Source organism: Hyposmocoma kahamanoa, unplaced genomic scaffold, assembly GCF_003589595.1.
Source record: "Hyposmocoma kahamanoa isolate Upper Pololo Valley unplaced genomic scaffold, ASM358959v1 64, whole genome shotgun sequence".
Taxonomy (NCBI): Eukaryota; Metazoa; Arthropoda; class Insecta; order Lepidoptera; family Cosmopterigidae; genus Hyposmocoma; species Hyposmocoma kahamanoa.
This window is the reverse complement of record NW_020653852.1, coordinates 5180009-5206017: the sequence shown is the minus strand read 5'-3', so window position 1 is coordinate 5206017 and position 26009 is coordinate 5180009. Positions and strand designations below refer to the sequence as shown.

Here is a 26009-nt window from a genome sequence, read left to right as displayed (position 1 = left end):
TGACAGCGCGATACTGCGATGACATTACAAATTAAATTTCGAATAGGTTGACTTGGGACATTTTTTTCGTGGTTTTTGTATTAGACCCGTCGTCCATTTATTTGTAAGTCAATGGGATTTTTGTTATAACCAGTTTATACTAAAACCTCTAGAATTAATACTCTTTGCTTGTAGAATAGAGTCGCCTTACTTTCTCAAACTCGTATCTTAAAGCACAAAGTTACTGAATTGCAAAAAATGGATTGTATATACAAATGTTGCAGGTTGATTTTACATCACACTTCAATCATATTTACACACAGACTTTTACATATACTTAAAGTAATGCATCCAAATTAATACACTTAATAAGAAATTTATAATAAATAGAACGATTTGCCATCTCCTGAACAATCGTATCTTTGTAAGATACGAGTTTGAGAAAGTAAGGTTTATTATATTTTACAATATTACAGTAATCAGAAAGAACTGAAGATATTTTCCATGGATTTTTATCATCCAAGTACGCAGAAGCTAAAGTTCTTACTCACAATAGTTTTAAACTTCATAAACAGCAAATTTTCGATCTTATACTAGCTGCCAGTCTATTTTTTGTTCTTTGTATTAATGTTAAGTCTATCAATATTCTTCATAAGATTCGTAACATAAATTACATTTTCATAAACGTAATATAACACCAGCTATTCTGTCCTCCTTGACCTAACTATTATAACTATCGCTTTTCGGTAACTTTCGAGAGATTAGTACTTAAAGTTTTTTTTGCTAGTAAAAAACTGAAAGTAAATAAGATATTAAATACCGATTAGAGGGGGTTATAGAAATCGTTTCGCGGATCCCAGATATATTAATAACTCAATATCGTTAAAAATGTCGATTACATCAGTTTTGATAAGGAGGACAATATTTTTGGGACACCCGTATATGTCACTGCAAGATTTAATTAAAACTACGGTGTACAAACTTAAATGAAAACGCAGCCAAAAGATGAAGTTCGATGAACTCAAGATTTTATCTCGGCAACCCAGCCAGCTCTGCGTCCCTGTCTTCCCAGGATGTCGGCAGACCATACTTCTTTGGTTTCAGGACGAACGTAAACTGTAATTTAAAATTCAGATTGTATAACGACTTGACACCGATATTGAATGTAACTTTATTCTAGACATCAGCATGACAAAAATTTGGGTATAAAATTAATAAAACTGCCAGAATTGTTGTCATACCTATTTGCACAAACCGTTTAATAAGGTATCGTAACTGCAGGAGACATTTTTTTATAAAAAAAGACCAACCTCAGAAGTTCGTGGAATTACATCTTTTTGCCAAGTTTTATTGAAATCGGTTACCGGAAAGTGTGTGAAACCGGATTCATCCCCTAGTTTGCTACCTTTAGAGGTGGAATATTTTCTTTAAACTTAAATGGGACCAAACTGAGGTACCCCCTTGCCAACAAAAAGAATTATCAAAATCGGTTCACAAATAACGCGACTAATCGTGTAACATGCACACAAAAAGTACTGTCGAATTGAGAACCTCCTCTTTTCTTGAAGTGGGTAAAAAAAAGAGAATCACGCACTGCCAGTGCGGCTCCGCGTAACGGCGCGTTCCCATTATGCTGTGACGACAGATAGTCGTTCAGTTTAAATTTTTATTTATTTATTTAACATTAATTCTTTAAACTGATGCCTAATGGAGTCGTTCGAACTGTTGGTCACGACTAGCTCTTTTCATTGTCACGACAGACTGTCCTGACAATAGAAAGAGCTAGAATGACAGTCGTCTGATGATAAAATGAAACGTTACGATAAAAATGTGACGATAGGTAATCGCAATTTCACACGATTCTGTCGTACAAACGACAACGCGGGTGCCGTGAACCGATAAATTGTCACGATTTAGTGGACACAGCTAGGCACGACAGTGATCTAACGATAAATATGATAAATACGCATTAAGTATCACACTGCAGCAAAAATTACCTACCGTTGTCGTGTCCGTTATTTGTAGATTATTATATATTTAGAGATTTTTTCATGTACTGTGAAAGTACTGTCTTTCAGTATTTTAGTATAGGTAACTCACGCAGCCACCGAAACAATGAATTTGTTGCAAACCAAATTTCCCGATCGCATAATTTCACGAAATTCAGCCGTTAAGTGGCCAGCTCGATCATGTGATTTAACACCGCCATTTTCTCAAAAAGTGATTAAACACTTTGAGTGAAAACTGTAACTGTGGTCGTGGTGGACATTTATCAGATATCTTTGTTTCATTCATAATTGCCAAACCTTACTTTTTTAATACAATAAAAATGTGAATCATTGTCATCTAAATTTATTTTTTTATTTTGATTTACGAGACAAAGTTCTTGTAGAAAAGCCCTTTAGTATATGGACTTGTCATCCGTTGGAAAACCCAACCCATTTAACAGTTTCATAATTGTACTACTAAGTACAACTTTCTTCAACATTAACTCGTTTATACCTCAGGCGAGGGTTTAGGCCGCCATGCTGGCCCAGTCATCTTCATCATCATCATTCAGCCATACGACGCCCACTGCGGGGCATAGGCCTCCCCCAACGATCTCCACGACGATCGGTCCTGCGCTGCCCGCATCCATAGGCATCCCGCGACCCTTACCAGATCATCGGTTCACCTGGTGGGGGGGCCTACCCACTGAGCGTATTCCGGTGCGTGGTCGCCATTGAAGAACCTTTCCTCCCCAACGGCCATCGGTTCTCCTAGCTATATGCCCCGCCCACTGGCACTTCAGCTGAGCAGTTCTTCGAGCTATGACGGTTACCTTACGTTCTCCTACGGATTTCCTCATTTCTGATTCTATCACGTTGGGTAATACCGAGCATCGCTCTCTCCATTACCCGCTTAGTGACCTTGAGCCTTCTTATGAAGCTCATAGTGAGGGACCACGCTGGCCTAGTAAGGGTTGGGAACTTCACATGTTTTCCGTGGATTGTGAACCTTCGTCGATGTACAGGTTTCATCACGATGTGTACCGATTCACCGAAAAGGTCATGGTAAATTTCAAATTAAACGTACTTAACCGATTCGAAACCACGGCCTGTGTTTGAGAGGTCAAACATTAGACTACTATAGCTTTTTTATATGTTATTGTTATTTATAGTGTTTACAATACTGACCACAACAAAGGCAAAACCACTGCCCACTGCGAACCCAGCAGCTACATCGCCCCAATGATGCATATGGTCGACCACACGCGACAGGCCCACGTACCATGCGGCCATCAGAACAGCAAATTGTAAAACGTGACGGATGAGTTTTGACCCACTCCACTTGCCTTTTGTTTGGATGTATAACTGGAAGATAAAATAAGTTTTAAAGGTTGTGGTGGCCATAACGCGCCTGTGTTCGCCCGTGGCGGCCTGGCTCTCAATACATTCTCGCCCGACACGCGCGTCGGCCTGAGATCGCCCGGACTGGCCCGTTTCGCGAGCTCGCCCGTACAAATCGGAGCGTTTGACAACTCGGGCCGTGGAACACACCATTTAGAGGTGGAATATTTTCCTAAAATTTGAACGGAACCACTACGTTAGTTACCCTCTTTCCAACAAAAAAAGAATCATCGAAATTGATTCACAAATTCGGAGTAAAAGCGTAACATATACACATTAAAGAAATACAGTCGTTTTCCTTTTTAACCGACTTCAAAAAAGGAGGAGGTTCTCAATTCGACTGTATGTTTTTTTGTACGTACGTTATGCGATAACTCCGGTATTTGTGAACCGATTTTCATGATTCTTTTTTTATTGGAAAGAGGGTACCTCCATTGTGGTCCCATTTAATTTTTATAAATAGCGCCTAAATTTTAGTATAATAAGCAATTATTTTAATGGTTGATTTTGCTATTCTCCAATTCAAGGCGTTTTTCTCTCAATATACTTTGAGTAGTGAGAACCACTTTTTATTATCTCCTGTGTCAAGTCCCGTATAGTGGCGAACTAGGGCATGAATCCGGGTTTGCGCACTTTCCGGTAACCGATTTCAAAAAACTTGACAATAGATGTAATTCCACGTACTTTTGAGGTCGGTTTTTTTAGTACTGTGTATTGAGATTATTTTGAAGTCATTTAAAAAAAATTCATTTCCAATGTATAGCATTTGTGAAAACCTTATAACTCGATATAAACTTGTTACCATAAACCTTTCAACTTACTATGAAGAATATAGCGCTGTACATAGCGAAGCTAGAGTGTGCACTTGGGAATGAGAGCCTCATATCTTTAAGTTTGGATGCGTCAGATGTACCATTACATGTGTAGTCTACGATGTACCCCAGCAGATTCAATTCAGAGTTCGTGGGGACCGGTCGGCATACCTAAAATAATAAAATATACACTTCGTTTAAATGTATCCATTAAGAGTCGATAGTAGTATCGACCCAGCTCGAATTTAAATTTTTCCTGTATTGAATCGGTTCTATTGCGTGGTTCGAACAGCGGGGACACTGGCTTTATTTCAGAATTTTTTTTTTCAAACGAATTTAAAGCCATTTGAAAAATCTATATCGTATAACAACGTATTCTATTTCGTTCTGTTGATATAAAAAAAAAAAATGGTATATGTAAAGTCCCTGTCGAATACAGCGCTTTTCTTGTAAAATTTCGAGGTAAGTTTGTGTTTATTTTCTATCGTGTTTTCACACCATAAGGGCGCGTTCCCACTATGTCGTGACGACAGATTGTCGTGCAGTTTACAGTGTCGTGGCTTGTATATTTAAATGAAGTTGTTCGCATATAGCAAGACACGATTAACTGTCGTTCCCGATTTTTTATCGTTACAACGACAAACTGTCGTCCCAGTGGGAACAGCTAGAACGACAGTCGTCAGACGTTAAAAAACGTCACGATAAAAACGTGACGACATATTGTCGCAGCTCCTATTGTCGTCACAGTCGAGTGGGAACTGCTAGTCACGACAGTCGTTCAACGATAAAAAATCGTCCACGACAGATAGTCATGATATGGGAACAGGCTAAAAAAACGTGACGACATAGTGGGAACGTGCCCTAAGTAGTCAGAGTACATTCTCAATTTTGCTACATATTTTTATCAAAGTGATTTATTCAAAAGTGTCACTGTTACAGCGGAATCAACCAAAGACATTTGAAGTTGTAACGACTCTTAAATGTAACTTTGATATTGTCAAATGGCGCTATGTTTAGCGTGCCTACGAAATAAGAAAAATCCGGATAAAGCTATTTTATGATTGTTAATAGTGATGGGACGAACAAGTTTTGCACCTGGTAGTAAAGCACCACGTGGTGGTAATAGTTGTAGTGTAATTTAGAGCTTTAAATCGCAAAAATTTGTGCCTGAAGTTGCACCAGCACCTTTTTTTTTTCTTTTTTTTTTTTGACGGGAGGGAAATCTTTATGGATACCCCTGAGCCCAGGTAGACTCAGGGGTTATGTGGGGACTCTCCCTCCAGACTGGAGGGCCTACCCTACTAAAACCGCCCCGGGTTTCCCTCTCGCCGGTTGAGTCGGCGCCGTGGGATCAGTTCAGGATCAGATCAGACCACGACGTCGCCCGGCCGCCCTAGGTTACGCCAGGGCTCCCGCGCCCGCGAGTCGGTTGTCCTCCGACCCGCCCCCCAGACGAGTGAGGCCGTGCAATGCAGGCTCCGGAGTCCCTGTCCAGAGCCCGCTGGTCTCACTAGGGGATCAGGCGAGCAGCGAACTGCCTTCGCCTTCTCCCCGTACGTCTGCGCCGGAGCAGGTGCGCGTCCGGCGCATCCTCGCGCACCCGCTCCGCGGCCTCCTTTTGCGACATTACCTCTGGTGTTGCACCAGCACCCTTACCCTTCAAAACTGAAATGCTCACATCACTACTTGGCGGTAGAAATAGATGTGGTGGCAGTTTTTCCCTAGACGATTTTAGTAGCTGTAGAGCTCCTTGTGAAAGAGTTCGTCCAGGGAAGTACTGCCACCTTACCTATTTCTGCCGCCAAGCAAACATGTGAACATTACTGCGTTCCGGTTTCGAAGGGTGTTGGTGAAATCACTGACACATGAGACTTGTAAACTTATGTCTAAGGGTGTCGCGCGCAGTGCCAGTGTCCCTCAGGTCTTTGCGATTTAAAGCTCTGAGTGGCACTGCAACTGTTATGGACAGACGTGTAGCTTACCATCAGGCGCACGACTCGTTCGTCCCGTCACTTGATATTATATAAAAAAACCGTTGTTGATACTTTTCTATTGAGAAGCAGCACACGGCAACTACACAGAAAGCACTTGGAAATTACATGCAAAGCCTGATATTAGTTTTACTACGTTAATTCTGATATTAATATTTGTGAACGGCATCGAGTAGATAAACAGAAATAGAGACGAAATAAGGGCCGCTCATCCCTGGTAATTCATTAGGCAAATGTGCCATATATTACTTGTAAATATCATCTCTCGTTTGCACTGAAATCACAAATTAGAAAGCTGAAATTAGTACAGCGTGCAGCGCCAACAATTGACTTGTACGTACGTCTCCGTATATTCCAAAAATATTCTGTGTTTATTGTAATAAAAGATAATATCTCAAACAATGGGAGGCTATTCAATTCGGCGGTGTGGGAAAAACAGCAAAACATCTAATTACAAAACAAACGGAATCACATTTTATCGGTAATTAAATATGTAATTTTTAAATTTTCGTCCATTATAGCAGAGCTCAAGTTAAACTGGTCGATTTTAAGTTATAGAATTGACGACACCCGTCGATTGTTTCGAATTTTTCGAAAGAGCGCAGTTGTCACCGTAGTGATATGGTAGAACAGTTTTCAAGCAAATTACATGACATGTCGTTTCTATTTCTGGTTATATACTGGACGATGAACGAGACGTTAAAAATCCTGCTTTTGGACTCCTTTGTCACTGTGATTGTAGAATAAACGTAGGAATTAGGAACCTGTTTTGTGAACTTACGTCAAAAAAATGTGGTCGTAGCCTCCCGATGACATTCTTAGCCAGATTACATGTTAGCTGCTGGCAAGCGGCGCCGAAGGTAAATATTCCTATGGTGACATAACTCTCCCAGATCCATCCGGGTATAAAAGTTCCACATACGTACTTCTCTTCGGCGCTCTTGCCGCGTCTGTATCGGATCACTTCGATTATGATTACCTGGAACCCATTTGAATAATAAATATCGATATATATAAATATAATCAATGTCCCTGACAGGAAAACTGATAATGTCATCGTTTATCAATACACATATCTTTTACCAAGTATCATTGTGTATGCATCGTAGATACCGCTTATTGTATTATTCATATTTTTTTTTTTACAATTCAAGTATTAAAATATAAACTTCAGCAAATGTTAATAATGTTTCTAATTTACCGATCGGTAGACAGCATATACACCAATAATAATATTTTATTAAAATTATATGTAATAAATAGGTTTGGACAATAATTGTCATGTTTAAATAACACATAAATGTAGATAAATTGATTCATAAGTTATTATAATACTGTGTACAAAACGAAATAAGACAAAATAAATAAAAAACAATTACGTACATTGTTACCGTTTGGATTAAATCTCTGTTTTGTTATTTTTCTCTTTTGTGGTATTTTGAAGTTGGTTGAATTTTTTTTTCTTCAAAGTTTGTTTATTAAACTTAATTTAAATATGTGTAAAACATACATATGTTCATAAATGCCTACGTTTGTTATATGTTTCAACGCCATACAATTTTTTTTGTTAAATACTTCTTTATTCCTTTGCAATTTATTTATTTTTTTGTTTCTTTTGTTTCATAATTGTTTTTCTTCTTTTCATGTCATTTTTACATTTTCAGTACATTTTATAATTACAATACAATTTTTTTATTTACAATACAATATAAATCCTGCAGAAAGTATATAACGCGCATTCTTACAATATGTAATAAGCCGAATGAAATTTTGGCTCATGTAATAGTAAAGATGACTTTTTCTAATACCAAGTGGAGGGACGAACAACTCGTACTCCTGATGGTACGTGACACGTCTGTCCATAACAGTTGCAGTGCCGTTCAGAGCTTTAAATCTCAAAGATCTGAGGGGCAATGCCATTGTCCCCGTCACGCAATAAAGTTGACAAGTCCCATGTGCCTGCAGTTTCACCAGTACCCTTACCATTCCAAACCGAAACGCAGTAATGTTCACATTAACTGCCTCCGTGGCCGAACGGTTATCATGCCGGACTGCCACGCAGAGGTCCCAGGTTCGATTCCCGGGCCGGGAAAAATAGTTGTATGGCCTACAATTATTTCTCTCGTGAGTTTGGGTGTAAGCTGTGGTTGTCTATGTGTGTGTCCATGGCACCCGCGACACAGGGTTTCCCTAGTGCGGGGCTATGTTGAGTGTGTGCGTGTGCGTTTGTGTGACATTACTGCTTGGCGGCAGAAATAAGAACCCTTTCACAAGAAGCTCTACTGCTACTAAATTCTAATACTAAATTGTACTATCCCGCGCCCGCGCGTGGTATCGTCCATATAAACACATAGAATTAGACCCGCCGCGCTCCCGATCCGACACGCGCCCGACCCGCACTTGCTCTCAGTGTATTTCACGCTTTATGACTCTTATGCGATACAAGCGAGCATTGAAGCTAAGCAGCCGGTTTAGTGCGAGATCCGTTGTTAACTTATGACGTGGTCTTTCTTTCGTACATCGAGTATATTATATACTATTAGTATGTTAGTATATTATATAGGTACTCGATGTAGGTACTTAGTTAATTAAGTCTTAAACATCCACTACAATAAATAAATAAACTTATGCTTTTTTAATTTTCCGGTGCCACGTACTCAAAGTATTTGATTGTCGAAACTCAGTTTAAACAGTGTGTGGAAATATTTTTTTAGACTGGCTTATGTTTCTCCGCAATCTAATTCTAAGAAAAGTGAAGATAAATAGCGCGGTAGATAGCAACGCTTCCAAATTCATTTCAAGGTACTTAACCAATGTACATTTGGAGATAATTCGTTAGTACCTCGTTTATATTTACTTATACAATGTTAGTTACGCAGTATTTAACAATAATAATAAATGATTATCACTAGGGAAACCCTGTATCGCGAGTGCCATGGACACGACATATAGACAACCATAAATTACACCCAAACTCACGAGAGAAATAAATGTAGGCCATGCAAATATTTCTCCCGGCCCGGGACCCGAATCGAACCCGGGACCTCTGCGTGGCAGTCCAGCATGGTAACCGTTCGGTCACTGAGGCAGTTCGAAATTAACTTCGAAACACGTAGAGCCTGGTTACAATGTTGCCCTTGTGTAGACCTCATCAACGAAATAATTTTTGTTCTTAATTTAATCATCAATTTTAAAAGATACCTAATTTATTTTATGGCCGGGCTAATAGTTCTTGCGTCAGGAGGAGGGAGGGCTGTTCCTGACAGCGACATTTAGCGTTTTGAGAATCTGGCATTTTACTAATCTGGCATGCCCGTTTGGTATTGTGCGTTTAGTGGCATATAGCGTCAAAACAAATAAATTAAGTGAGTCGGTAGAGCACTGTGGTTATTCATTGGTAAAAACGGGGCACAAAGGCATTCACGGAAACTACGACTTAATAAATACTTAAAAATGATCTAAAACAAGAGAAAAGACGCGCGCATATGAATATTATTAACTTCAACCAACTTTAATGGCGGGCTCCCCACTAACTGCGGCGGGAGGTGAGGATCGGTAAACACGCAAGACGGGAGTTACTGGAAGTCGTTTAGTTATAACCACAGACCATACATATATAGTCTGTGGTTTATTCTGGCAAAACAGAGTAGATAGCGAGCAGCGCCATCTACATTCAGAAATACTAATCGATTACGTCTCTCGGAGATCGGACGCTTGCGAGTTTGGCAAGTTATATTTTAACCATTCTCTTTGTGTTCAATAATCCATCTTTAGACTTTTTAGATTTTACAGATCAATGTGCTATATATACAATAAATACCACAAGTATAATTATTAATAATAAATAACACACTTATTCATAGTCCCGCACTAGGGAAATCCTGTGTCGCGGGTGCCATGGACACACATATAAGCAACCACAAATTATACCCAATCTTACGAGAGAAGTTTACCTCTTCGCCTACTAACCCTTAGGGTATACGAGAAGGGCAATGTAACCAGTGTGTGCACAGGAACCTTCTACAGGCTAGTGCCTCGGTTGAGCCGCCCCAGGTACACGTACCCTCACTATTTTCCAGATAGGTACCGGAGCTGTAGGCAGGCTCACTTCCCGTTACGCATTACACAAGTAACGGTTGCGACCGCTAAGTACCAAATCTCCTCTTTGGTGGCTTATAGCATACTTGTTACGGTCGAAACAGTAGCTACTACGCATTCAAACCAAGCAAAAGTTACTAAGAACTGTTTATTTTACCGTAATGATATTCAAGGCAAACCCCAGTCCAGCCAAAAGCCCGGCAGATATCGCCTCGTCTTTGTACGGCAGACGAATAGAGTAGTCATCTTGGAAGTAGCCACGGTGATACGGCTCAACCCATAGCCATACTGATAGCAAGATGAAACCCACTGGAATGGTAAATAAAACTTATTTTAGTCTGGATCCAAACGTAGCTGAATCTTTTAATTTTGAACTTGGATATAATAAAGCCACATGTGATCCGCCCGAAGTGTTTTTATCACCCGAAAGTCATAAAAATAATACGAAGTACGTACATGGAACAAATTAAGTATATGTGACATTTTAAGCGTGAGACACACAGAAAGCGGGTGCGGGTCGGGCGTGTGTCAGGTCGGCACCGCGGCGAGTAAGAAAGAAAGAAAAAACATTTATTCCGCTATTCACAAATAATATTAGAACATAATAACTAATACACGATCTGTTAAAAAACAAGAAAAAAAAGATAAGTAATGTATATATGGCATAATTCCGTGTGTTTATATGGACGACAACACACCAAACGAGGGCGCGTGTGCCCGTCTCGCGGCCGCACGTGGTATCATGTCGTCCATATAAACACACGGAAGGTTACTTTATACCGGGACATTTGCTTCAGCTGTACCAATCACAAGTCCGGTCGTGCTTGGAGTACTGTTGCCACCTTTGGCTTTTGGATGGATCTGCTACATATCAACTGGTCACTTTGGATTAAATTGACAATCGTGGCAAGTGCGTCTGTTTTGCCAATCTAGGGCAAATGCTCTACCAAATGAGCTACATATCGAGTCAGTAAACCTTACGAATTTCTCTATGCGTTTATGCGCACACGCGCACACATTCCTATTAATTGATTTTTTTTCACACACTCATAGCCCCACACTAGGTAAACCCTGTATTGCGGATCCTCCATTGATAGACAACCGCAAATTATATCAAAACTTACGAGAGAAATAAATGTAGGCCATAGAAACATACGCAATTTCAGTTCGACAATACAGTTTCATTTCAACGCAGTCCAAAAAAGTTTGTCACTTAGGCGAATCTGCCTAAAAATTATGCCTATAAGAAAGCCGTTAAAACCAAAAATCACTTCTTTATCTGTTTCAAATTAAATGCCGTGGTCGAACAGTTATCAAACTGGTCTGCCACGCAGAGGTCCCGGGTTCGATTCTCAGGCAGGGAGAAATATTTGTATGACCTACATTTATTTCTCTCGTAACTTTGGGTGTAATTTGTGGTTTCCCTAGTGCGGGGCTATGTGTGTGTGCTTTATTTATTTATTTGAATATTTCTCCCGGCCCGGTAATCCAATCCGGAACTCTACGTTGCAGTTTAGCATGGTAACCGTTCGGCACCGGAGGTATTCAGTTTGAAACAGACAAAGATCTAGTTTTTGGTTTTAATAACGGCTTTTTTATGATTAAACATTTCTACTCATTCTATGGCAGATTCGCCTGAGAAAAACAAGTGACAAACTTTATGGACTACGTTGAAAATGAAAATATATTTATATTGAATGAATATTGGCTTTTTGTACGTAGACATTAAAGTAGATAATTAAACAAGTCAAAAGCATGAGTAATTATCAATACCTACTCTTACGCAATCGAATAATGTAAATTAATTTGTCTCAATGGTTAGCTTAGTTGCATTATTGCTTTAAGATAAGAAACGATTACCTATCGTATATATCTAAATCTCCATTGCGGGCTGTGACTGGCAAGTGAGTGGATGAACAAGTCGTGCGCCTAATGGTAAGCGACACACCTGTCCATAACAGTTGCAGTGTCAATCAGAGCTTTAAAACACAAAGATCTGAGGGGCACTGCCACAGCGCCCGTCACCCTGAGACATAGGTTGATAAGGATCATGTGCCTGTAATTTCACCAGCACTCTTACTTCAAAACCGGACCGCAGTAATGCTAATATTACTGCTTGGCGGCAGAAATAGGTAAGGCGACAGTACTTCCCTAAACGAACTCTTTCACAAAGAACTCAACTGCTACGAAATTATTTGAATCGGCGAATAGTTCATGTTAGCAAGATTCCCGTGCCGCCCGGGCACCATATGTGTGATTACACGCGTGCAGTGCGTGCGCAGCGCTCACGCAGCGCACATGCCGCGCATTCGCTACAGATTCGCCAGATCTATACGCACCAACACATCGACTTTGTACATCAAGGTCGAATGACTTATCGGTTAACATCACCGTTCGCAGCAACCATGAATGCTGTTCTTTATTCACCCATCCTGTGTTACCCTATGTTAAAATATTTGCAGATATCAATTATCTATAAGCACTTATAATTTTTTTTATGAATTTATCTTTTTTGCGAGTTTCATTTTATAGTTTAATGACTATTAAAATATATGAGCGCTCTATGTAAGTAATTTTCAACATTATTCTATGATATAAACCTATACTCGAGGGAGAATTGAGGGTAATCACTGAAATTCTTCTGCTAACTTCTTTACACTACGATGCCAAATCTGTGTCTATGTTCGCCATAGGAAATGTTTACGTTAAGAACAACGAATGTAACTATCTAACTAACTAAGTGTTGAAGTTTTCATTAATGGTCACTGTGACCGGTTCGACACGACTACAGCACTGTTAATGTACCTGACGCAGTGGCGAAATGTCGATTTTTGCCACCCCGGACCAACCTTAAATTTGCTGCCACCTGCTCTGCTCTACCTGCTTTGCTCTATTTTCACGATTACAATAGCCGTACCTGAGAAGCATTACACTGGAAGTGCCATTTTTGTAATTTTGCAGGGGACGCGATTTTGTGTCGATATGCAGTATGTACAACATTTAGAATGGCTTGAAATGAAATTAATTGAGTTTTAATAACATTTCGAGCTACCCTAATTGTCGTACTATAGCATGAGACGTAGCTTGGGTTTGCGTAGCGAAAGGTACTTTATAAATATAAACGACGATTATATCATAATTATAACATTTTGAAGGTTTTCTTTGTAAAATTAAAAATAAGGTATTTAATTAATAACTATTGTAACTATAGTGAAAAAATAGGGTGGTTTGCATTAATATTAGACATAACTGGTTGAAGACTGTACCACCTCAGTCAATCGTGACCATGGGACCTGTAAAGGGCCCGAAACGTCGGTTTGTTTGAAAAAACAAATATACGCGATTTAAATCCGGAAAAATAGTTTCATTTCCTATGTGTAACAATCGCGAAAACCTAAGAACTCGATTTATACGTGTATTCAATTTCAAAGCTTTGTCCACAACTCTTAGATGTCTGTTTGACATCAACACTCTTCTAAATACAAAACCTAATTATTTTATAATTTTTATTAAAAAAAAATGTTGACTACACATATATATACTACTACATATATGTACATACATACTTAAACCTGCGCTAATTATTTTATCAATTAGCCCAATACGGCTCCATTCTGCAGTGTTGCCATATCCTTGTCCAAGAACAATAAAAATTACTTTTTGTAATTACTAACAAAACTAGATTTTCTAATTAAGTGATTTAGGTTTCAAAGGTTTCGGGAATATCGAAAAACACCATTGTCGGGTCTCGAAAATGCCAAAAAATTATCTAGACTGTTTAGATTAGACTTTATTAGTAGTCACGCGCTGGCTATGGAGTTCGGAAAACAATCTGAAGACTTATCAGAACCATTTTAATTAAAAGTATAAATTGTATGTATAACGCGTAACAAAAAGATACGACCGTATTTAAAATGGTTACGCATACTTTCGATAACAAACAAGCTCAACAAAAAAAGGTTTAAAATTGACTAAAATATTTGGTTCACCTTACAATTCAAGATTACGGCGGCGGCGTTCATATTGTTATTTTTATAAGCCTTTTGTATCTCACTGCTGGGTAAAAGCTTCACCCCTATTTTTACATTGATTTCGTTATATAGGTGGCCAGTCCTTTAAAAAGACGTCCAACACATTCCGCTATCTAAAGACAAAGTATGCCGCGTCTCTGTTTTTAGTAGTGGGGCTTCCGTGGTCGTCGTGGCCCCTAATCCACTTGGCATGCGGCAGTCGTGGCTGTCTGATTTCAATTTAACCGTCTTCTAAGCTATACGACTGTTTGAGTTTTTGAGAGCAGCGCGGTGTTCCTGATATGATCCATTAATTTTTCACCTGAGGTGACTGAGCTTCATGACTTACTAGTAAACCTCGAGTTTGAATTTCTGGGCCTTATTAGTCAAAGGTCAAGTCTGAGCACCGTAAGTGAGAACTGGAAATAGGCACATATCCATGAGGCTGCGTACTTATGTTTAAGTGACAGCGGTAGGTTAGGTAACATAAACGCCTGGAGGAACAATAACTCCTCCGGGTCTATGTACAGGATCAAGAGCACGTCAAGCTTGTTTAAGTGTGACTTCACACTTAAATCCAACTGTATGCCGCTTACGTAAAGAACGGTCCAAAGTACAAAGTGTCAAGCTTGTTGTGCTCTTGACTGTACGTCTTTCTACCTTTTTCTCTTGTCGTGAGTGAAAAGACATATTGCCCAAATAAAAAAAAACGTTCTCCGTTTATCTATAGGTACCTTACGTTCCGTACCGTTAATCCTGATTTTGTTCTGACACATTCATTTTACCTCATTATATAAAGCTCACACATTATAAACCAAAATATTTCATAATAATTATACATTTTTTTTAATTTTTTTTTTACTCAAAAGTAAAATATCACACCTGATGGAAAGCCACAAATGAGGTCAACAATGGAGCATGCATGCATACCTATATAATTCTATTCACCATCACCTTGAAAAGACCAATTAATTTCTAATAACTGTGTGTGTAACGTGGCCGAACGGTTACCCTACTGGTCTGCCACGCAGAGGTCCCGGATTCGTATTTCCGGGCCGGGAGAAAAATTTGTACGGGCTACATTTATTTCTCTCATGAGTTTGTTGTAATTTGTGATTGTTGATGGCACTCGTGATACAGGGTTTCCCTAGTGCGGGGTCAGGAGTGTGTGAAAAAAAATCGTTCAAGGAACAAGTTTAGTTCATGACGGAATGTCCGCTAACGCGCACATGACACACCCAAACGAAATATCGAACAGGATCGATCTGTTCCATTGTTCTCTGAGTGAATTCTCAAATATATCGCTTTATATCTTATGTTACATGTAGTAATTTTGCTGGTCTATTGCGTTGGGTGGATAACCTGCAATAACAGGTTAAGTTTGGAAATAAATTAATAAATAAATAAAGTTTGCTGGCAGGGAATTCCACTTCGCAGCCGTGTGTTTCTGACGGTCTGAGTAATTGCAGATATCAACTGAAATATTTTCCTATATTTACTTCCTTAAAGTGGATTTAGTAAACATCAACCTAAGTAATAAAAAGATATCACTGTTATTTATTACGCTGAAATGCGTCATTGAATAAACGGTCTAGTGACTCTCTTTATTCCTACTACCTTGTAACAAATCACAGTCAAGGTTTCTTTTTTATAATATTGTTCCCTTAACATAAAATTGAATACTTCTTCTTATGCTCAAGAGGAACTTAAGGGTTGAATGAAAGTCTATACCTGCCATAGCCAATAGAACCAGTGCCACAGATTACTTAATAATTACACGATAATATTCTTGAAATAAAATGATAATTGCCACGGTAATTGGGTAGTGAACCCTAAACCGAGAATGATCGAAAACCTCACTGCACGGGTCTGGGAGGTCTACTCTCGACAATTACTGTCAAATAAGTAATATTCGACAAAATTAAAAGACAAGTGTCAAGTATGAAACTTCATTCGCATCATGCGTCTTTTCATTTGGTCAAGTATTGTTTATTTGGCAGTAATTGTTTCGGACGGATGTCGGACGGAGATCGAGAGTAGACCCCCTGATTCACAATATCGAAAGTCACAACATCGATTGTCGTTGTATCGAAAACGTTACATCGACTGGTCGGTGCAGCGAAAGGTCTATTTTGGAAGACACAGCGAACTTTTAACAATAAATATATGTTAAGTAACAGGTGAAAATGCTAATTAGAAATCTCCATACGTAGCACAGGAAATAAGTTATTTAGTTTTTAGTCAGCAGAAAGTAAAACATTATTATTGAAATGTAAACAACATAATTTTATTTTACACACTTGCCAATACAGAGAAAAAAAGGAAAAATATTGAACCCTATATAGCTCAACCAACAACACGCACATCTTAAAGACAGGGAAAAAAAATGAGAGATAGATAATTAAGTAAAATATTGCTTAAAACACGTTCGTCGAATCGAGCCTACATTGGTACTGAACAGATCTATGTCAATAGACTAGGTATCTAATATATCTAATATATCTAATATATATCTAGCTATAGAATAGGTTGATTGTACTCCGTAAGTGTTCTGATGAAAAATGAATTTTGCCTATAATTGGTCTTCGTCCCGGGCACACAGAGCACCGGTCGACGCCTGAGAATCAGCTGGTTAGTCCTAAACATTGACCTACGTCCTAAAGGATAATTTAGACAGTAGTTCCGATGAGTGAGTTTTAGTTTTTGTTACGTAGGAAGCAAATGTCATTCACTTTTTCGTTAGTTACTTACATTTCAGAATGTTTAGTTGGAATACCTTTCGCTAACGGCGAAAGAAAACAACGCTATGAAACTGCACACTGAAGAAAGAAGAAACTTCACATCCCATGGAAAACAATTATCATGCAGCTTACCCCCGTAATAGAACCACGAGGTTAAGGTTGCATTAATTTTAACACGTTCATCTCGGGGTGCATCACCGGTAGGTCATGTATAACTCGCCTATCCGACGGAGTGTATCATCGGTATTCATACACAACTCGAGTTTTATGTACTAAGAAATACACGGTACCTTGACAGAACTTTGCAAAAATCAAATTTTTTATAGTGCAGCTCTAGAGTTCAATATTGTGTAAGAAAGTTAAAAAAAAATCATGGCAAAAAGTATTAATTTGAAAAAAGAAACAGTTACATTTAAATAAATTATTATATACTCGATGATAAATTTAAAAGAAACCTTACAAAACTTTTGGTTTGTGGGGCGATGAAGGCACCACATCTATCCCGTCGGACAACAAATTATGATCATTGTATTAAATCAGGGGAATCTTTTATGTCCTGGGTTAATTGAAGATATAACACTGTAGGTGAGAAGTAAAAAACTTTAAGTGTCAAATAGTAGTTTTTACTACAGAGCGTTTTAAATATATAGAGGCCCTTAATTAGACATTGAAAATCAACCTTAAGGTCAAATAAAATATGTTAAATAAAAAAAAAACAATAATATTTTGAGACTTAATATTTTTTAAAGAAAAGTTTGTAAAAAATTGAGATTTAATCTCGAATATCTCTCACGTACAAAATAAAAGATTACATTAGTCTTCAATCCGTAGCAAATTAAGTTATAATATTGGAGATATGTCTGATATTGTCATGTCTGGAATACTTTGTTTCTTAATCTTTGAATCTCTTACCGCTTAATTTCACTACCGGTGCAATTGTTTTTTTAAGAAAATTAAGATATTTTCTCCGATTACTGGAGTTTTAGACCTCGAGATTTTGTTTTACACAGTATAGACAACATAATATTAGAATTTTTATTCGCTCCTATGGTGTTATGATGTTAGGTTTGCTTTATCGCTATAACGTTATTAGGAAAACATAATAATTAAAAAAAATACTTTGATATAATTAAAATTCAATATGTATTAAATTAATATAATTTTAGCTGGTAAAACACTCCACTTTCCTAAAATATTAAAGAAAAATACTAGGGTTAAATAGTATAAAAGTTGGCAAAATAATAATAATAAGAATGTCCAAAAATAACGACAAAGCAAACTGTAGTTAAAACGATTGTAGCTGTAGAAAGTTGGAGCAGCGATTTCAAAAACCGTAAAAACTTATAGAAAACCGTACTTACAAGCACAGATGACGAAAAAGTCCAAAACAATTTTCAGAATGAGTTTGTTAACACCCATTATTTTTAATAATATTTTCTCCGTCACCTCACGGCACTACGGTAGCGGCTACACTGAATGATAACGTTGATAAATAGCAAATAAAAATGACTAATCGTGGGTAACCATCATTAGGTACTAATCTCATAAAGGTATTCCAGTACAAAATTAAAAACTAAAGTAAAATTTGAACTACAAAGTATTTAAAACATTATCTTTGCATTGTTCTCAAGACTGAGGGTTCGAAAACAAGTTTTTGTTGAAATGAAGCAAATTTTCGTGATTCACTTCAGTTTTACTGTTACTGTTGCTAAGAATATAAGGAATAAGGAAGGGCAAAATTTTTGTCATAAGTAGCGCCACCTATGTGGTGTTTTGGGAAATACAACAAGCGCTTCCAAGTAGTAAGCGAAAATTTTAAGAGATGGCGCTGCTCGACATCAGTTTTAACAAGGATTAGAGGTGACAGTAAAAATGCGCGAAATGAAGTACATTACTTTTATTATGCATTTTTCAATAGTTTTTAACCATTAAAATAAATAAATTGCAGCCAAAAATACTACTTATTAAAAGGCACTGAGTGCATTTTCTAACATCAACTTTTAGCCGTGTAATATTCAGGCCGACCAACAAAATTTCAATTTCAAAATGTTTCTATAGTGTCGATTGATAAAATCTGAAGTAATGTAAATAATTTTACATTTATAAACTAGCACCTAAAACATTTACATTAGAACTAATTATAACTACAACTTAAAAATAAAAATCTACCTTACGTATATGCAAAAATTACTATATCTGTAATATTCTCTACGATTCTATATCACAGAATTAAAATACAATTCCTTACAATCTTAGAGAGTGTAAAGAGTTTAAATTTAAAGCTAAAATAAATAAATGAGCTGGTGTAGGTTTGTATATAAATAAATTTAAATGCATTGAGGCTGCGTGTCTTGAAATATGCAGTAAAAAAAGTTTGCTAATGTTTACTACACAGCGGTTTTACACTTAAATTCCTACAGCAAAAGCTATGGTAATTGTACCTTAATCTGTGCACTTTGGAAGTAATAAAATTTCACTATAATAAAATTAAAGGAAAACAAAGTCAGTGAAAATTAAGTAGAAAAGCACAACGATAAGAACAGAATAATCTTAGCGGAATACACTTATCTCAGAACATTTTCGAATCAATTCTTTAACAAACAAATATTGACTTCAAATAAAATAGAAATATATAGACAACTTATAACTAATTATGTAAACAACGAAATAAATAAACCACACATAAAGACAGATTCAAAAGTGACTTTAAAGCTACTACTTGCAAGCGAGAATAAAATTGTACTATAGTAACAGTGAAACTAAACTAATGATATATTTAATTGTTTTCTGATCAACAGACGTATTTTAATATATGAAAGTAAAACAACCACTGACACGTTCACACACATACGCAAATTCTACGGTACCCATTATTAATAGCAAACATCGGTAGTTCCTGTAAATGCTTACACCCATGGCTGACTTTGTAGAGTGATGAATATATCATTGGTGGTTTTCTTTCAAAAGACTTAACAATAGCTTACAATCGAGTATCGTGAACTATTGTGAATTAAAATCCAAACAATGTATGAGTCGAAACTGGGAAACCCAATGGCTGAGCGGTACTTTATCCAACGTATGATCAAAGTCATACATCAGCTGAATCTCAGGGCGGGGACCCAGTTTCGCCCGTTTAATGCAGTCCTATGTATTTAAGCATTTAATGTATATTAAACCTCGCATCTTTTTAAATAAATAAATCTAATCATTAAATTCTGGTGACCGCTATGTAAACGACAATTTTTCCCTCGAGATACCGTAAACACACATTGCCAAGAGTTGTTTTTTTCGTCTATATTAGTTTTGCTTTTCATTTTTATCTTACCACATGTGAACTTTACATACTGTAACATTGTCACAGACTGTATATATCAATGTATTTTCCTCTTTATTTACTAAATTTCCAATACTATACCTATTAAACAGTTTGGGCTGAAGAAGTACTCCTTGATGTACCCGTTCGTCATTGCATTTTGTAAATGACCAACATTACTTTCGGGAAAGACACAAATCCTTTTACAAAAACAGTTAAAATTAAAATAGTTCTGAACTAGGAACATAACGAGCGAGTTAGTAATACTTCTAATACCCGAGAAATTCCTATCAGTAACTTCATTCATTAAGTGTTCAACAATTGCACTATTCTTCTTTTATAGTTCATTTAATATATTACAGGCCACGGCAAATATTTTGGGTATATTGATCGTTAAAAAAATCAGCTTAGGATATTTGCCACGAACTGAATCTGTTGATATGTTGCATAAACTTTAAGACAACTTTAAATGTAGTACTATCCTGCTCACTTTATAGTTTCAAATAAGCAGATAACACTATTTTCACAATTTCATAAATAGTTTTGTAACACAGAACAGAATTATAACCATGTTTCACTCAGTGCTATTACCTCAAATTTCACGGTTTTGTCACTTTTATAAAATTTCACTTTAAAAGTCACCAATTACACTGCACAGGGGATTTGCATCCCAAAGTTCGTTAGTTACCAATATATTCATGGGATATCCACGATATTTGGTTCTGTGTGGGCTCTAGTCATGGCATCTCTTCTTCCTCGCTTAGAGAAGGGGTGCCAGGTGGAGTGTGTTGTCAAACCTGCCACCCTGAGTTAGGCCGCGTGTTGCCATTGGTGATATGCAGCTCTGCATCCTGATTAGATAATCTAAAGCGACAAGATTTCCGAAGGTCCGAAACAAATGTGAACTGTAATAGAAGAAACGGTAAATTTAAAGCGTAGTTAAGGAAATTGGTTCTTTGAACCCTAAAGTAACTGACAAGAATGGATTTGAAGAATAAACAAAGCATAGTTTTCAATGTTGCTACTAATCTACAAGTAACCAAAGAGTATATGGAACGGGGTCAACGGCAACAGTTTGTTTTCTTTTAGCTTAATTGCTGTAGGCATTGTTCTTTGTTTTAACACAACCTAAAACAGTAATGTTTAGTTTACTAATTGTTAATTGTTTAAAAGGTAATGGAAAAGCGTTAGAAAATCTTATGCCGTTGAACACAATCCACCCGCAATGGGTCAGATTGATGGACTATGGCCTAAACCTTTCTTTAGAGAAGATACGAGATCAGCGTGACATAATTAAATATATGGATTGATGATGAGAACTTACAATGACAATAGCGTATAGCATTCCAATGATGAACCCAGCAAGAACATCGCTCCAGTGGTGCTTGTAGTCAGATACTCTGGTCATCACGGTGTACCAGGCAAATATGAATAGAACGAACTGAAGTCCGTGACGGAAGAGTTTGGAGCCTCGCCAGGTGAATCGTCTTTGAATGTACATCTGTGAAACAGAGTAATTTACATGATATAACTTTTTACAATCTCATTCCCACTAATGAAAAAGATGCACTAAACTAAAGTAACACTAGCTTATCACAAAATCCAGACGAGTATATACCAGTGTCGAAATAGTTTCCTCTCGTTTGAGGTCTCCATGTAATAAGGTTAATAGGAAACAACGGTTCTGTTTATTATATTGAATGAATATTGCAAACTCCGAATATTGTCATAAAACATATGGACATGTATTGCAAATTGAAGGCTGGTGAATATAGAGTGAAGATTACGTACTGATATTGAAATTGGAACAAAATAGCCTCAAGGTATGGGAATGACGAGATGAAATTGTCATCCAATGCAACCGTGCATTGGATGACAATTTCATCTCGTCGCAAATTATAGACAAATGGAATAAGTGCCGCAAGGCTTTGAATCTTGTAAATAATATAATAACTGAACAGAGAATCCAGTTGCATTTGAATAAAATGTAGATACATATTAAATAATAATTTGTATAAGAAGATGATTGCAATATTTCACACAAAAATGTGTTGTGTTGTAGGTTGCTAGGTTAATATGAGTTACTTAATTCACGTTTACGTTTTAAACGGAATGTGAAACGGAAAGGTTCAATTTACATTGTCGCGGAACTGATTGGCTGCGAATTTTTGTAATGAAATTCTACAAAGCTATGAGAATTCCCGAGACAGTGCGAGAATTCTCCGGAAGACACATCGTATCGTATCTAGTTTGTACGTTACATAATTGCCATAAAGTTCATTATGGTTTAACGGTTACAAATATTGCGTCCATTCCGTTTCGCGGTAATGTGAACTGAGTCTTATATACTACGGCTAGTATCGCAGTAAACCAACGTTCGTTTACGAATAAATGTAGTGTAGATTTGAATTGCTAGACACGTATTCGCATAATTACACCTCAGAATGACGGTATCTTGGAAAAATCCGATAGACTCAGATAAATAGAATATATCCAAGGATATTGACGAGGTACAGCCTTAAAGTGCACAATACAAACTTTACTTCATGTGAGGCTGAGGTGTACCTTTGCTTTACAATTTTGTCTCTACAATACGCAAATCACGATTAAAACGGGAAAAAACTTACTGCAAAATAAATCATGCTATAAGCAGAGAACGAAGAGTGTCCACTAGGGAAGGACAGACGCATTTCCTTTAAGAGTTTTTCCTCTTGGCCTTGACAGGTGAACGTCTCAATGTAGCGCCATTTGTTTTCAGGAGCGTCGCAATTGATGTCTGGCTTACATACCTGGAAAGATGGAAAAATATGTTGAGAATCTTTCATTAGTTTTGATATTTCTGGGTAATAAGGAAGGACTATTGATTGTAACAGAAAGTTGTATGTAGTCAAAATATTATCATCAAACATAGATAAATTTTCAGCAAACCACAAATCTTGCAAATGAATTCCAAGTTACGTTCGACATTAAATTTTATGGACAGTATTATGAGTGAATATCTCGTACGATTTTGCAACAGTGGTTACATATGCAAAACAATTTCCAAGTCCTTGATGGATCACCGTAAGGTATCCATCCAATTACCCGTAACAATGTTAAACTGGTTCGCGACGTTGTAAATTGTCGGCCAATTAATATTTTTGCGCTTAAAAACAATCTTCTTTGACTGATGGTTTGGTAGCCGGAGGCTGAACAATCTCGTTTCACAAGTGTTGTGCATACTGGATTGTTACTTTGGATTTTAATTCTCTATAGGTAACAACTCACGATTCTGAAAGGTAACTTAAGGTAGCAGAATTTGGACCGATCATATTTTTTAATCGTATATTGTATTCAATAGATCAGAAGCAGTATAAGCATACGAGAGATAAGTGACTGAGGTTATCCTCCTTCTTAACACGTTCAAAGTTTCTGGTGGGGATCTACCTGTGTGTGTGTGTGTGTGGGTGTGTGTGTACATGTAAATAAAAACTTAAGGTTAACATCAAAGATGTTTTTGCAGGAAAAATTGACGACTTTTAATAAAAACTTAATTGTTAATTAAGCAATTTGTAAGACTGGAACAAGATAAACATGTAACACATTTGTAATTTTAAAAGGGAAAAGGTATTATTATTCGGTGTAGTGTAGACAATATAAAGTCATATGAGAATATTAATTTCTCTCGCCTTATAAAGGCAAGGCGACGTCAATCATCCAATCAAGTAGTGGCGCCCCTTCACCGATCAAAAAACTTGTTTAACATGTATTACGTCAAGAGTCCGACTTGGGCATAACTTCGGCCTTTTTCGGTTCAATCTCAAAACAAAAATTAAGACTATATTTACATATTATAATTTGCTTCATTTCGATAGGTCAGACATCATAATTATTCAAATGTATATGTTAACACAAATTTGGCCCACACGGTAAACGTAACATTTTGTTTATTGATCGTTTAAGATCATTAAGTCCCTAGTTTACCGACTCATATATTCGAAGTTGCGAATTTCGGTAAATGCTTCAATGAAAATTGCCGAAGACAAGATTAGTGCTACTCTACTTGCATGTATCTCGATAATCGTTCTTTATTGGGGGTTACCGAACAAAATTGGAGGTTTTAACGACTCGTTGCCTTTATAAACTGGTAAGGTATTTATTTTTCGCGTTTCGCATACTAATGTCGACGTAATTTTGTGCTTATTGGGACGAGGTTAATAGCAATGCTTGAGGCTATTTCGGCAAAATTTTGGTGTCAACATATCCTTTTTTTGACATTTGCTCTAAGAAGAACGTTTTAAGCCTTAAACGTAGATCTGTCGGTTGGATTTTACATATGGTACGAGAATTTCGGGAACTTCTTTCAATTTTCAGGTTCCCGCATCATTTTTTTTCATCACTTATCAATCGAGTTTTAAGATTGCTGATGCTTTGTGATCAATGTTTTGCATAAGTTTGTTAAGCAAATTCAAGTATTAGAAAAGCTTAAAATCCAGCGATGCGGCTAAAATCAGACAACTTCATGTGAATTGGCAATACAATTTCTCTGATATAACCGTCATTCTGGATGACAGAAATAATTGCACTACTCAAAGCAAGCGTAGTACTTAGTCTCGATGATATTGGACCACCCTACTTGCACAAGAGTTGACTGTTTTGAAAGGAATTAACTAATTAATTATAATGAATCATGACGACTCTGTCTGGCCTTTGACAAATAAGACATATATTCTTCTATTTCTTTGTTAATAGTATGTAAAGATTGCCGTAGCTCTCGGTATTAGTTTTTCCACCATATTTTAAAGTACTTGCTAGTTATGGCCTCTCCTGTTTCGCGGATATTAGAGTTATTATTGGAAATGAAACTCTTTATTCGGCTCTAAATCACGTACAGTTAATTTTTCAAATAAAACAACGCTTCAGGCTCGGTCCCATGATTATGGATGACTAGCCCTTTACATGGGATTTGTAAAGGGTCATAAACATTGGTTTGTCCGAAAAAAACAAATATACTCGATAAGTTGCCAAAAACTAGTTTCACTTCCAATGTGTAACAATCGCAAAATTTAAGAACTCGATTAGAGTTTCTCGTTAACCGCTATTAACATATGTGATACAAAAATTCTACTTTGTTACTATTACCTACATCATCATGATCTTTATTTCAATGTACCACTAGACACGTGTGTCAATTATGAATAGGGTTTAGACCATAGTTGATAACGCCAGTTGGAGACTTCACACGTGTTTTTTTTAAAGTAGAACGCAAAGGAGCAAGCGCGCCATTTTCATGAGAGATGGTTATCGTTGCCCATGGACATTTGCAAGATCAGATAAGCTGTCTATGTCGTAGCATAAAGGAAAGACTTCAGGTCTCGGAGAGTTCATATTCTACGACATGCTGGTTTCATCGCGATTGCGATATCACCGCTAAAGTTCATTATAATTTAGTATTTTGAACTGCACATGGTTCGAAAAGACTGGTGAAGGCTTTTTAATAGAAAAACGAAGTTTTCATACGAGGCAAGCGTTCTATGAACTATGCTGGCACTGCAGATATTCTTTCGTACTCATGCTTTTATGAAAATGCCTTTAAAGAATGCAAGCACATTTGTATTTTTGTTTCAGACCTTACACGTTCTACAATAGAATTAGGTGAAAATAGTGTCTATTTCCAGCTAAATATAGAAAGCTCGG

At 37.1% G+C, this 26009-nt stretch overlaps 2 protein-coding genes across 2 annotated transcripts in view; both read right to left on the bottom strand.

Annotated features, from left to right (window-relative positions):
• Positions 1-449: 449 nt before the first annotated feature.
• On the bottom strand, positions 450-18772 carry LOC113230774 (putative phosphatidate phosphatase). The gene is made up of 6 exons (XM_026464860.1): positions 18382-18772; positions 10427-10578; positions 6953-7150; positions 4190-4351; positions 3156-3332; positions 450-1095 (listed from the first exon to the last, which is right to left on the bottom strand). Exons 1-6 carry the CDS (start codon positions 18437-18439, stop codon positions 1009-1011), a joined length of 834 nt encoding a protein of 277 aa, XP_026320645.1. The 5' UTR covers positions 18440-18772; the 3' UTR covers positions 450-1008.
• Positions 18773-19014: 242 nt separating this feature from the next.
• The window catches only part of LOC113230773 (putative phosphatidate phosphatase), a 106441-nt gene continuing 99446 nt past the window's right edge, over positions 19015-26009 (bottom strand). The window contains exons 4-6 of the mRNA XM_026464859.1: positions 22961-23122; positions 21658-21834; positions 19015-21238 (exon numbers count right to left, since the gene is read on the bottom strand). Of these exons, the coding sequence (XP_026320644.1) occupies positions 21125-21238; positions 21658-21834; positions 22961-23122 (453 nt within the window). The 3' untranslated portion in view covers positions 19015-21124. The remainder of the gene's footprint in view (positions 21239-21657; positions 21835-22960; positions 23123-26009) is intronic.